The 13,423-nt window shown below is 35.9% G+C and overlaps 1 protein-coding gene across 1 annotated transcript in view; it reads right to left on the reverse strand.

The window, feature by feature from the left end:
* Positions 1 to 710: 710 nt before the first annotated feature.
* LOC150095489 (inactive ubiquitin thioesterase OTULINL-like) overlaps positions 711 to 13,423 on the reverse strand; it is a 40,736-nt gene continuing 28,023 nt past the window's right edge. The window contains exons 2-3 of the mRNA XM_090410765.1: positions 7,256 to 7,516; positions 711 to 1,407 (exon numbers count right to left, since the gene is read on the reverse strand). Coding sequence (XP_090266891.1) covers positions 1,234 to 1,407; positions 7,256 to 7,516 — 435 coding nt within the window. The 3' untranslated portion in view covers positions 711 to 1,233. The remainder of the gene's footprint in view (positions 1,408 to 7,255; positions 7,517 to 13,423) is intronic.

Below are 13,423 nucleotides of genomic sequence, written 5' to 3' on the forward strand. Positions count from 1 at the left end.
GATTGGTTGATTCTAAAAATGCAATAGCTATGTCCGGCCAACCTCCCAGATTTGGGAGGTTTCCCTGAGCTGATGGAAAGTTTATGCAAAAAAAAAATAAATAAATACAAAAAAAATACATTATGCTTATTTGAAAGCACAAATGAAAACAATTACAATGTTGGAAACAACATTCTCTTTCATGCATATCACTGATCTACTATCAAACCATGTATCAACAAATGATTCCATGAAAGAAATAGATATTAGCTTCTATGTTGTTAAAGGATAGCCAATATACTAAGTATAAACAAATCTGAAAAAAAAAAAAAAGAAAAAGTGTTACATGTATTTGTGGAACAGAAGAAAAAAGCTATACTGAAATAAAAATATAACAAAGAACAATAAAATAACCTTTGTTTCAAATTTCTGATAAAAATATAACAACAACAAAATGGGGTGAGAAAAATTTCACTAATTAATGTTGAACTCTTTAGTAACAAATATTTTTATGAATGAAATACATATTCACCTATGTAGGGGTTACAAAATGTAACAAATATGAAAATAACTATGAAAACTAAATACTGAATATAAAAAATAAGATTATTTTAAAATAAAAAAATATACTCAAAAATTTACAAACTACGATAACAAAAGCATATGAAAAACAATTTCTGAGATGAAGATTTAAAAACTATCAGTTCATCTATTCATAAAAGAATGAAAGATACCCCAATATCACATTCTGGAATGATTTGCAGAGTACTCAAGTGAAAATAGTTTATTTGCATAATAAAACTAACAATGTATAGATCTAAACAGTCATATTTTTTGTTACCCTGAGTGGAACTGATTATTCTCTGATTAACACATAAGATTATTGCTAAAGGAATTAACTGTTACTGCATATACAGTAAATGAAAGTTTCATACCAAACAGTTTTCTCAGAAAAATTAAAATTTATTTGTGATAAACATTGCTTGCCAAAACAACAGCAGCCCTTTACTTTTATACTTAAACCATAGATCTTAAGTTTTTAAATTAAGACAAATTTCTGGAGTCACAGTACTGATGTTATGATTTAGGTAGTATGGATTATTTGAAGAAGGTCATTCTCATAAAATGTGGTTGAATTTTTTTCCCTCTTTCAAAAATATAGTTAAAATTATATTTATATACTGTATTTTTCCCTATAAATTTGGCAACATTGTTTGGTAAAGAATAATATTCTGAAATATTTTTATCAAAATGTCACTTAATTGGTATACTGTAATGGTGATCTTCTTCATCAATAACTACAATTTCAGGCCATGCACCAAGTGCATATTCTGGATAATGGCATATAAAGCTTTCGGTGTCTTGATGGATTGGAGAAATGACAGTCAATATGACTGACAGACTGCAAGCAAGAAGTGGCAGATCAATCTGGAAAGGAAACAAGCACAGTTTTAGTTGATATATAAATATATTCAAGTGTCTGTAAATTTATCAAATCAGAGTAGAATTAATGGTCTCACAGATGTGCAAAAAAATCACACTTAAATGGAGAAAAATTCCAATAATGTTATATATACACTACTTGGAAAGAAGTCAACTGACATCCCCCATGGGCAAGGTGCATTGTGCCATGTAACCAGTCATGTGTTTGTACCCAGTAACCCAACTGTGTCTGGGTGAAATGGCTATAAGAAGAGTATTGACGGTGTTTGAAAGAAGAGTTGTGATAGAAAGCTATGCTGCAAGCCCATCTGTTCAGCAAATTGTTGACAAATTGGGCTATCCTACATCAACAATCAGTGATACCATACTGATATGCAAGTGCTACCCACAGTGAACGACTCACCATGCTCACTAAATGTGACAGTAGGATGCTATGAAGGATAATATGTAAAAACTGCCATCTGACACACTGAATGCAGAGTTTTGGGCATCGACTGGAACATGAATCTGCACAAAAACATTCATGCAGATTTGAGGCTCACAACATGGGTTTTCATGGTAGGACCACAATATGCAAGCCCCACATTACTCCAACTAACAAGCAGCATTATCTACAGTGGAATGTGGGAGCTTGTAAAGGTGTGTTATAGAAGGACAAATCATGCTACATCCTCTACTGAGCAGATGTTCAGTGAACGCCTCTTACCAGAATGCATAACCCCAACTATGAAATTGGGAGGTGGCAGGGTGATGGTATGGCCCTGTTTTTCCTGGTTTGGCCTCCCAGCCTCTGTTTGTTGTGCCATAACCATTGAACTTTGAGAGGTATCGGAACATTCTGGACAATGCAATACTTACTACTTTGTGGAGTTTCTACTGAACTGACCATTATTTCTTTCAGTAAGACAATGCACCGTGTTGGTTTGTGGACACGAATGGCACCCACACTTGTCTGGTCTCCTCAGAGCCCTGATCTCAACCCTATTAAACACCTATGAGATGAACTGGAGCATCAAGGTCAAGGGACACCCACTCCACAACAGTCCAGCAGCTCATGTGCCTACAGGAAGAATGGTCTAAAATTCTCATTGATCGCTAGCATATGCTTGTGAAAAGTATGTCCCATAGGATTGCTGCAGTAATTGCAGCAAAAGAAGGTCCTACATCTTATTAAGGCGGGTGCCATGGCTATTTGTTCTTCACACTATGGTGTCTGTTGACTTCTTTCCAAGCAGTGTATATTATAACATGCATTATAAAATTTCTTATTAAAATACATATATAATCAGGGCTGCAGAAATCCACTCGATCACTTGAGATAAGTGGAAAGTGAATTTTTGGTTTCTTTTTAAATGCATTCAAAATATATTATTATTATTATATATTTTTTTTTTGCATAATTTGCAATTTTTTTTTTTTTAACATCTCATTGACTGTCACGTTATTTGATCACGGTGGCTGCCAAAAAATTCATTAGAGAACACTTCTTAACAAATTCACGAATTTGTTAAGGGGTGTACTACATGATAAACTGATATTTAAGCGGCAATATATGGGATTTGATATAAAGTTAGTGAAGTGGATTGGCAATATCAGGGAAAAGGAAAGTTACTAGTGGAATTTCACAGGGCTCTGTGCTGGGACTACTACTTTTCAGCTTTCATATCAATAATATTGCTACTGAAATTCAAGAAGAGATATTCAATTGTTTGCAGATGACATGAAGCTGGGGAAGGTTATAATAAGCTAAATAAGCTAAAAAATAAAATAAACTGAATAAGCTAAAAATGTGGAAAGATGAATGGGGATGACAGTTCAATATTGCTTAATGTAAGGTTTTGAATTTTGGGAATATAAAGTTAGTGAAGTGGATTGGCAATATCAGGGAAAAGGAAAGTTACTAGTGGAATTTCACAGGGCTCTGTGCTGGGACTACTACTTTTCAACTTTCATATCAATAATATTGCTACTGAAATTCAAGAAGAGATATTCAATTGTTTGCAGATGACATGAAGCTGGGGAAGGTTATAATAAGCTAAATAAGCTAAAAAATAAAATAAACTGAATAAGCTAAAAATGTGGAAAGATGAATGGGGATGACAGTTCAATATTGCTTAATGTAAGGTTTTGAATTTTGGGAACTACAGATGGGATACTGCATATTAATATGTAGAAGTATGCTGGAGAAGTTAAGGAGGCAATGAGATCTTGGGGTTATGGTGGGCTAAAATATGAAATTTAAGGGGCATGTTGCAAAGGTGATTAAAACAACTCAGAGTATTGCTGCAATATTAAGACGAACATTTAATCAGCAGAAATAAAATGGTAGTGATTCCACTGTATAAGGCCCTGATCAAGCCACATGTGGATTGATGTTCAAATCTGATCACTGATTTGACAGTCATTAGAGGGGATGAAGATACTTTGGAGAGGGTGCAGAGGTGGTTGCCAAAAATGATTTCAGGACTGTGGAATGTTAGCCGGCCTGGTTGGCTGAGTGGTTAGATTGTCTACTCTCCAGCCAAGAGGCTGCTGGTTTGAATCCTACCATGGATGTTTGTGACTGTCCTAAAAACTATTAAAAAGGCAATCTGTAACCCTACCACTTATTCTAGCAGAAGACTTCACCCCCCCCAAACCCGGTGAGGTATGGGTGGGACTATACTGCATCTACAGATGTCCAATGTTAAAAAAAAGCAATCTTCAGAATGTTAGCTATAAGAATAAACTGAAGTCATTAGGGTGATATGATTGAGATGTTTAAGCTCTTGAGAGGTATTTACTGGATCGACATGATAAAGATTTTTCAGAAAGTGGAAAATCAGGAAGGGGTGAGAACTAGAGGCCATCCCTGGAAATTGTGCAAGGAAGCGGTGAATAAGAGGGTGAAAAGTACTTTTTTTACATGGAGAGTGGTGGGTGAGTGGAATTATGCTGGTGTAAACAATGCCATGCAATATATATAGATGGGAGGCAAGTATTAGGAGAATTGGAAGTGAAAGAATCAGAAGTGTATCAGGTGTTAGTTGGGTTAGATGTTAATAAGGCTGTGGGAATGGATGACATATCACCATGTATTCTTAAGGAATGTGCACCACAGTTGGCCTGGTTATTTAATTAAAGTCTTGCAGTGGGTAGAGACTCCTAAGGATTTGAAAGTGGTACTATTTGGTCTTCTTAATCTCCAATTATAGCATAGCATGGTTCTATAATTAGAGATTTGTCCCAGAACCATGCTTGTGGAGTGGTACTATTTGGCCTTCTTTCCATTCTTTAGGAACCCTAACCACTGTGAGACTTTCATTAAATAACCAGGCCAACTGTGGTGTACATTCCTTAAGAACACATGCCCTTGACCACAACTGCAACTATGGTCAAGGTATTGGAAAGACTAGTTAGGAATATAATACAGGATTGGGTTGATGGACATAGCATTCTTTATGATGGTCGCAATGGATATGTAAAGGGTAGGTCTTGTTTTAGCAATTTACTTGCATTTTATGATAAGGCATTGGGTGTGTTTATATAGGGGAGAATCATATAAAATGATATTCTTGGATTTTGCAAAAGCATTTGATAAGTTGTACACCAACTTATCATGACATGATAAGTTGGTGTACAAACTGCAGAGGATGGGAACAGATAGTATATTGGTTAGATGGATTGGAGATTGGCTCACTGAACAATACCAGCAGGTTGTGTATGATGGAGCAGTGTCTCAAAACAGGAGGGTAACCAGTGGTGCACCCCAGGGTTCTGTTCTTGGGCCCCTGCTGTGTTTAACTTGTTGGTAAACGATATATCCTGAAGACTGACTGGGGATCTTCAGTTGATAATGCAAAGTTGGGAAGAATTATAAGTGGCACTGCTGTTGTTAATGCTCTTCAGGAAGATTTTAAGAGACTTTTACTTGGACAAAGGAGTCGAGTTGTTGTTTTAATATGGATAAGTGTAAGGTGTTGCATTTTGGAGTGCAGAATTACAATACTGTGTACTATATTGATGGTGCCGTACTGCAGGAAGTGGATGAGATTAGAGATTTAGGAGTGATGGTTGACAGTAGGCTGAAGTTTAGAGGGCATATTTCTGGTGCTGCAAAGGCTGCACATTGTAGTGCTGCTATGATAAGAAGTACTCTAACATATAGGGATATGGAAGTGGTTATTCCATTTAAAACACTGGTCAGAACCGCACTTGGACTGTTGTGTTCAAATCTGGTCACTTGGTTTTCAGTGTGATGCGGAGACATTGGAGAGGGTCTAGAGGCGAGTGACTAAGACAATATCAGGACTTTGGACTGCTGGCTATGGAAAACTAAAAATGTGGATTGCAGAGTTTGGTGGCTAGGAGGAAAAGAGGTGATATGATAGACACATTTAAGTTAGTGAGAGGATTTTATCAGATTAATCCAGATGAGATTCTAAAAAGAATAGAAAGTGAGAGGGAGAAAACCAGAGGTCATCCCTGGAAGTTATATAAGAGTGTGTGAGGAGTAGATTTTTTTACATGGAGAATTGTCAGTGAATAGAACACATTGCCAGAATATGTTGTTAATGCAAGGAGTGTTAAGGATTTTAAGATTTGATATGATAAATATGTTGTCAGTTGAATGAACCGCCCATGATGAGTCTGCTGACTCCATGGAGGCTGTAATAATAATAATAAAAAAAGAGTGTGAATAAGTTTAAGCTTCAGTATGATAGATTACAGGCAGGAGAGATTTTCCATAAGTCTGTGGACTTTTGTAATATATGTATACTGATTTCACACTATAATGTAATATAATGTATATATCTTATATAGTGTATGTAACTGTTAATGGTATAAACCTCTCTCTCTTTCCCTCGATGAGTCTTTGACTCTAGGAGAATTGATATAATAATAATATGCAAGACTTCATAAATATCTACTGTCAAGTTTCAAAAATCTTATTTTCTCACAACAATATTATAGGGTTCTTTTCATCCACACATGCTCCAATATGTGACACACCTCTGTTTTTCATTTTAGTCATGAAGTCATAAAAATGAGCTGCCAGTAAGTGTTATAGTTACGGCGCTTTACTTGAAAACAGTAAATCCATGCACTTTAAGTGTGCAAGAAAATCTGTAAGTTTTTCATATCATATATGCATCTAAATTAAATTGCAGTTTTCATTTCCAATAAATATTAATCAAATCAACACATTCATTAAGTTCAATATTAAACTTACATGTATATACAGTATGCGTGACACATGTAATAGACAATCTATTCTTTTTAAAAAAATTATTGTACTTTCCTTACAATACAAAATCATCAGTAAAATAAACCAAAAATTATAAACACAAAAAAATTGGCACAATCTAATTAAATATTGCAATGCATCTATACATCTTATTCTTCGAACACCTCTACCTCTGAAGAGGGTACACAATAGTAATACAGTATTGTCCTAAGCTGATTTTTACAGCTCACAAGATGAATTAGTGTAATTAAATGCATGAACATTTTACATAACTCAGATTCTTTTTAATACTGTTATTTTTTAAAAGAATTATCTTGCAAAGACAAGTCAAACTGGAATCACTTGACTAAGTGCATTGTGAAAATTGAGACTGGCTCCACATGAAATACTACTTACTTTCTTGTTTTCATGAATTTTATTGCCTTCCTTGTTAAATTATTGTTCATGCGTAATTAATATAAATTCACCCTTCATTATGAACAATAAATGAAAGAAAACATAAACCGAGTTGTGTTGTGGCGTACATTTTAAACCCATCTTAAAATAAAACATCACTTCTGAAAACTATCTAAAAATCTCTAAACTGCAATTTTCTTTTTGACTTACCAAATCTAAACTCACTGAATTGCCTACTAAATTTAAATGATACTGCATCAAATCAAGTGGACTGTTAGTTCTATTTCTTCCAAATAACATCATCACAAAAACAGGAACAATTTTACGAGACCTGTAGTCTTCATAGAAGTCTATTGCTGTAACAATCATCAAGAGTTTTAATGCTTCCATTAGTTGAACATCCTTCTCACCATTATTCATTACATTTAATATACACGCTTCACGATCTCTGCTGTACTTAAGCTCTTCTTCCTATTGAAATGAATTTAAACATTCATTATAATGCATTACATGTGTATATTTCATATTGGTATTTCCTGTTTAATACAAATATTTAATATCAAGGAAGAGGAGATCAAACAAAAAAATTTAGATTCTCCACACAAACACGTACAAAAAGGATTTCAGAATCATACAGGAGTATGTTTCAAGTAGCAATTTTTCCCCCCTAAGTTTTAAAGAAATTCTGGTTATTCTAGGAAACTTTTTTTGGAAAGAAAAATTGATAAGAAGCATGCACATGACCACTTCACTGCCAGTAGTTGATTTTTATAATAATCAGTTACTGCAATAACAAAATGTTCTCAGCTTTTTGATAATTAAGCTTTCACACAGTTTTATGTTTATGAACTAAAAGTTATTCTCCTTAAAACCAAATGAAATGTGTTGACAAATTATAGTCTAGATCACAAATATTAAATTTCATTTCATTGAAATCCATCCAGAGTAGCATTAGGATATGGTAGACAGGAAAAGTAGTATTAATAAGTGATTAATTGAGACAATTAAAAAAATATTATAATATAACAGGTGTAGGTGGAGAGCCATGGAGCAGGTGCTCTCCCTTCATGAATCTTTGGACTCCTTGGAGGTGTCACATAATAACAATAATAATATATCATCATAATGCTAATTATGATGATATATTATTATAATATATATCATATATCATCATATATGATATATGATGATATATAAACATGTCTGGCTGGTAGGATGGTCAAGGATAATAAACAATCAAATATATTTAGAAAACCATGAAACAGAAGTCAGATTCTGAAAGTGACTATGAACATATGGAGCAAGAAAGACTTCAGGATCTTAAAGAAAGAGATGAATTCACTAAAAGATTAAAGAAGAAGGATAAAGAGCATACTCGAAATATTGTAGAGAAATCAGACAAAAAAGTAACAAGTTAACTGAATTAGTTTTGGGAATTTTACATTACGTTTTCATGTATTTCATTGTTTATTATAAAATGTTTTAGCTTCATTATTTGTTGAAGTAGGTTTGTTTAACATTATTAATTATGATTATTTTAATACTAAAATTTCCATAATGCTTTATAAATAACTAAATCATTTATTAATCACACAGATGTTATGAACCCCAATCACTTTTTCATCCCTCTCGTTATATTTGACTTATAGCATTTAAATATAGAGGTGTAATCATTTTACATGCGAAATGTTCTAAAGTTTGAATTCTAGATGGTGGAAAGGTAATCTCGTTGCACTAAATCTATAAGAATAGAAATAAAACCAAGTGTGAGAATTATGCAGGAATTTCTGTACTGCATATCAAAAATCAGGGCTCAAGAGATACAAAATCTTGCCAGCATGCAAGTAGCTGCAGACTGGACAAAATGGAATATTCTTTATTTATTTATTTTATTTTTTTAAATTTTCAAAACAAAATCTTTTTAACTTTGAGAAAATGCAGGAGTATTTTTTGTAGAAAGAATGACAATGCTACCTTGATAACTGCTTCTTTAATGGATTTGGCTTATCACCGTTAATAATGCACACTATTCTTGTCTGCCATAATTCACATCCGTACCATCCTGGATTATAGCATTTAAATATAGAGGTGTAATCATTTTACATGTGAAATGTTCTAAAGTTTGAATTCTAGATGGTGGAAAGGTAATCTCATTGCACTAAATCTATAAGAATAGAAATTTTGAATATTATAGAACTTTGAATATTATAGAAATATATATACGAAAATAAGGGGTGCTTAAGGGTCAAAGCTATGTAACTGAGAGGAGACCTCCGCATGGCCTTTAAAGGAATACGGGGAACCAGTCAGGGCTTCTGGCCTAATGTCCAATCCTCACCTTCTCATGGTGCACCCTGTTGGGTATCTACTTGAATGCTGAACGAGCGAGGATGGGCTGGCAATTTGAGATTTGGCCGGCCAAATTGTACTCTTGTTGGCTTGGACCGAAATAAAGAAATGGTGGTGCAGCATGGCAGAGTTTCATGCCGGCTAGGGCGTCGCCTGGTTAAGCAGGACCCCTTGTTTTCGTCAGGGAACCAGGGCAAACAGCGAAAAGTCAGCTACTGGAACAAATCCTAAAACCCACCCCAACTCAATATCTCCAGAGTTCAAGATCGGTACTATCAACATAAGAAGCCTGAATGGCAAAGAAATGGAGCTAGCTGAGGAATTGGATAAGTATCAGATCGACATAATAGGGATGAATGAGACAAAAAAGGCGAAGGCTGGTGAGATCTTTCTGAGCAATAGATACAAAATGTTGTATTCAGGCAGTGACAGTCAGGGAGAGGGAGGAGTGGCCATGGTATTCAATACTAAGTGCGAGGCTGGTCTTCTTGAATGGCAGGCGGTCTCAGGTGGTGTGGGCAAGTGTGAGAATGAGGAACTGGACAATGAGACTTGTTTGTGCCTGTGGTTCCGCAGAGGGTTCTACTGGGGTGGAGGTGGAGGAGTTTTTTGAGCCTTTGGAGAAGGCGGCTGATGCAATGAAGGGGGAAAGGTTGGTCCTTGTTGGGGATCTGAATAGCAGAGTAGGACATAGCTGTCAGACATACAGGGGTATATTGGGAAAATTTGGAGAAAAGAGCAAAGCAAATACCTGTTGGATTTCTGCTCAGCACATGTAGTATTCCAACATGAAAATGTGCACAGGCTCACATGGAGGGGGGGGTCAAGGAATGGGAGGGGGTCTCGTTGACTATGTTGTTGTTGATGATGATGTTTTCTCACTGGTGCGGGATGCTAGAGTGTGCAGAGGATTTGAAGTTGGAAGTCATCACTATTTGGTTTTGAGCGGGATAAAGTTGAGTTGCATATTGAAGGGAGGAACATGTAAGAAAGTTTGGAAGCGAATAATGGTTGAGCAGCTCTCAGATGTGAGCTGTAGACTGGAATATACAGACATTGTTCAAGAAAAGATGAAGGTGTTTGAGAGCAGGAACCAGGCCTTGAAGATTCAGTGGCGGGCCCTGAAGAAAGCACTGATTGATTCAGCCAGAGAGGCGTGTGGTGGGGTTGTCTGTAGGGATGGAGGAATAAGAGCTCCATGGTGGACACAGGAATTTAAAGAGGCAGTGAAGAAGGAGAGGAAAGCGTATCGAGGGCACCTAGCAAATTGGTCAGCTTGTGCTCTTGGAGAGTACAGAGACAAATGTGGGAAAGCTGAACACTGTGTAAACCTGGCTAAGCAAATGTCATGGGAGGACTTTGGTAGGAACATAGAAAATAATTGTCGGGAGGGTGGCAAGATGTTCTGGAGGTTGTCGAAGAGACTCAGAGGTGGAGGAAGGAGTGCTGTGGGGGGGAGTTAGAGATGATAGAGGTTACGTGGAGGCAGGAGAAAGAGATATTCTTGAAGTATGGAGTAATTACTTCGAGGAGTTGCTGAATGAGACAAGCAGTGATGACAGCACAGTGGTGGGAAACACTGACCAGGCATGCAGTCAGGAATACATATCTGTACTCGAGGTAGAAGGAGCCATCAAAAGCCTGAAATGTGGAAAGGAAATGATGATATTCGACCAGAGATGTTCAAATATGGAGGTATAAAAGTCTTACAGTGGGTGCACTGCACGGCCTGGACAGGGGGACAAATTCCTGATGATTGGAGTGGAGCTTTCATAATGCCCATATATAAAAAGGGAAATGGAACTGAATATGAGAGTTGCAGAGATATTTCTCTGCTGAGTGTTCCTGGTGGGATATATGCAGGTATACTTGAGAAATGGTTGAGAAGGATTGTGGAAGAGAGGCTTGGTGAGGAACAGGCTGGATTCAGGCCAAATGGAGGCTGTCAGAATTGGATTTTCACTTTACAATAGATAGTTGCAAAGAATCATGGGAATATAACAAAGATCTGTATTTAAGTTTTGTAGATTGGAAAAGGCATGTGACGTGGTGCCAAGAGAGAAGCTGTTTGAAACGCTACAGTTATATGGTGTTGATGGGACATTATATCAACCAATACTTAGTCTTTATTTGAAAATTGAAAGGTACATGAAGGTGATTTAATGTAGGGTCTGGTATCAGACAAGGATGTACATTATCCCCTCTGTTATTCATTATCTATGTGGATCACATTGTGAAGGAAGGCTGTATTGGGTCTGATGTCGGAATTGGTGATGTTGGTCTCAGCTCTTTGCTTTATGCAGATGATGTTATGCTTCTGAATGGGTCTGCTGCAGGATTCCTTGATTAAGGTGAGTAACTGTTGTAATAGATATGGTATGAAGGTCAGCATTAAAAAGACAAAGACAATGAAAATAGGCAGAAACATTGAAAATATCAACTGCATTGTGAATGGAGAACTTATAGAGCAGGTAAAACATTTCAGCTACTTAGGCACGATTTTTAGTGAAGATGGTAAATTAAATATGGAAATATTTAATCAACAAAATCAACAAAGAATCAACAAAGCTGGTATGGTAGGAAGACAATTGAATAAATTCACATGAAATAAGAGAGAAATTAGTCAGAACACTGAATTAGTTGTATACAAGACAGTGTTCAAACCAATTTTAACTTATGGATCTGAGAGCTGGGTCAGAAGTAAAACACTTGACCAAAGACTAGAGACTGCAGATATGAGAGTCCTGAGAAAGATAAAGGGCATTAACATATGGCATCAATGGCAATATCATATTAAAAACGAGGATATTAGGAAAGAACTTGACTTTGTCAGCATCCAGAAATGTGTTAGCACAGCTAATCTCAGGTGGTATGGTCGCTTAAACAGAATGGAAGAGTAAAGATTAGCAAAACAAGTGTTCTCTGCCAGGTTGGCAGGAAAACAACCCAGAGGAAGACCAAGATATAGGTGGATTGATACAGTAAAAAGTGCCTTAGAAGATAGAAATATTAGATCTCATAATATTGGAGTCTTGACAAGTAACAGACTGATTTGGAGGAAAATTGTAAACAGGAAGTTAGTAATGATGAAATTTTTCATGTAGTACTATCATATCATGTACACCCCTTGAGGGTATATATCAGGAATTTGATGATGATGATGATATATTTAGAAGAAGGGACAGGTATTCCAAGTTTTTTATTCCTAGTGTTGCAATTGCAAGGATTTCATATCTACATCTCTAGCAACAAAGAAAATATCTTGTATGTTCAAACTCTTGTTATATCTATAGTAATCTAACATTTATATGACATTCAAAACAAAAATCCTTCAATTAATGAATCCACATGTTTCAAATGGAGGTATGAAAGTTTTACATTGGATATACTGAATAATTCTGAAGGCCTGGTCAAATGGTCAAGTTCCAAATGACCAGAGTAGAGCTTTCATAGTACCTATTTATAAAAAGGGAAATAAAACAATTGGGAATATAACAAGTATCTGTATTTTAAGTTTTGTAGATCTGGAAAAGGCATATGACGAGGTGCCAAGCTGTTCAAAAAGGTGCAGTTATATGGATAAATGGGACATTATATTGGACAATACATAGTTTATCATCATCATCATTATCAAATTCCTGGTATATCCTCAAGGGGTGTACAGGATATGATAGTACTACATGAAAAATTTACATCATTACTAACTTCCTAATTACAATTTTCCTCCAAATCAATCTATTACCTGTCAAGCCTCCAACATTGTCAGATCTTATATTCTATCTTCTAAGGCATTTTTTACCGTATCAATCCACCTATATCTTGGCCTTCCTCTGGGTCTTTTTTCTGTAAACCCAGCAGAGAACACTTGTTTTGTAAATCTTTTCTCTCTCAGGAAAAACATCTGCATGCCTAATCTCAGGTGACCATACCACCTAAGATTACCTCTGCTAATGCATTCCTGGATGCTGACAATGTCAAGTTCTTTCCTAATATCCTCATTTTTATCTGCGGTCTCTAGTCTTTGGTGAA

Source organism: Typopeltis vanoorti, chromosome 20 (genome assembly GCF_054136105.1).
Source record: "Typopeltis vanoorti isolate ZY-2024b chromosome 20, IOZ_Tvanoo_1.0, whole genome shotgun sequence".
Taxonomy (NCBI): domain Eukaryota; kingdom Metazoa; phylum Arthropoda; class Arachnida; order Uropygi; family Thelyphonidae; genus Typopeltis; species Typopeltis vanoorti.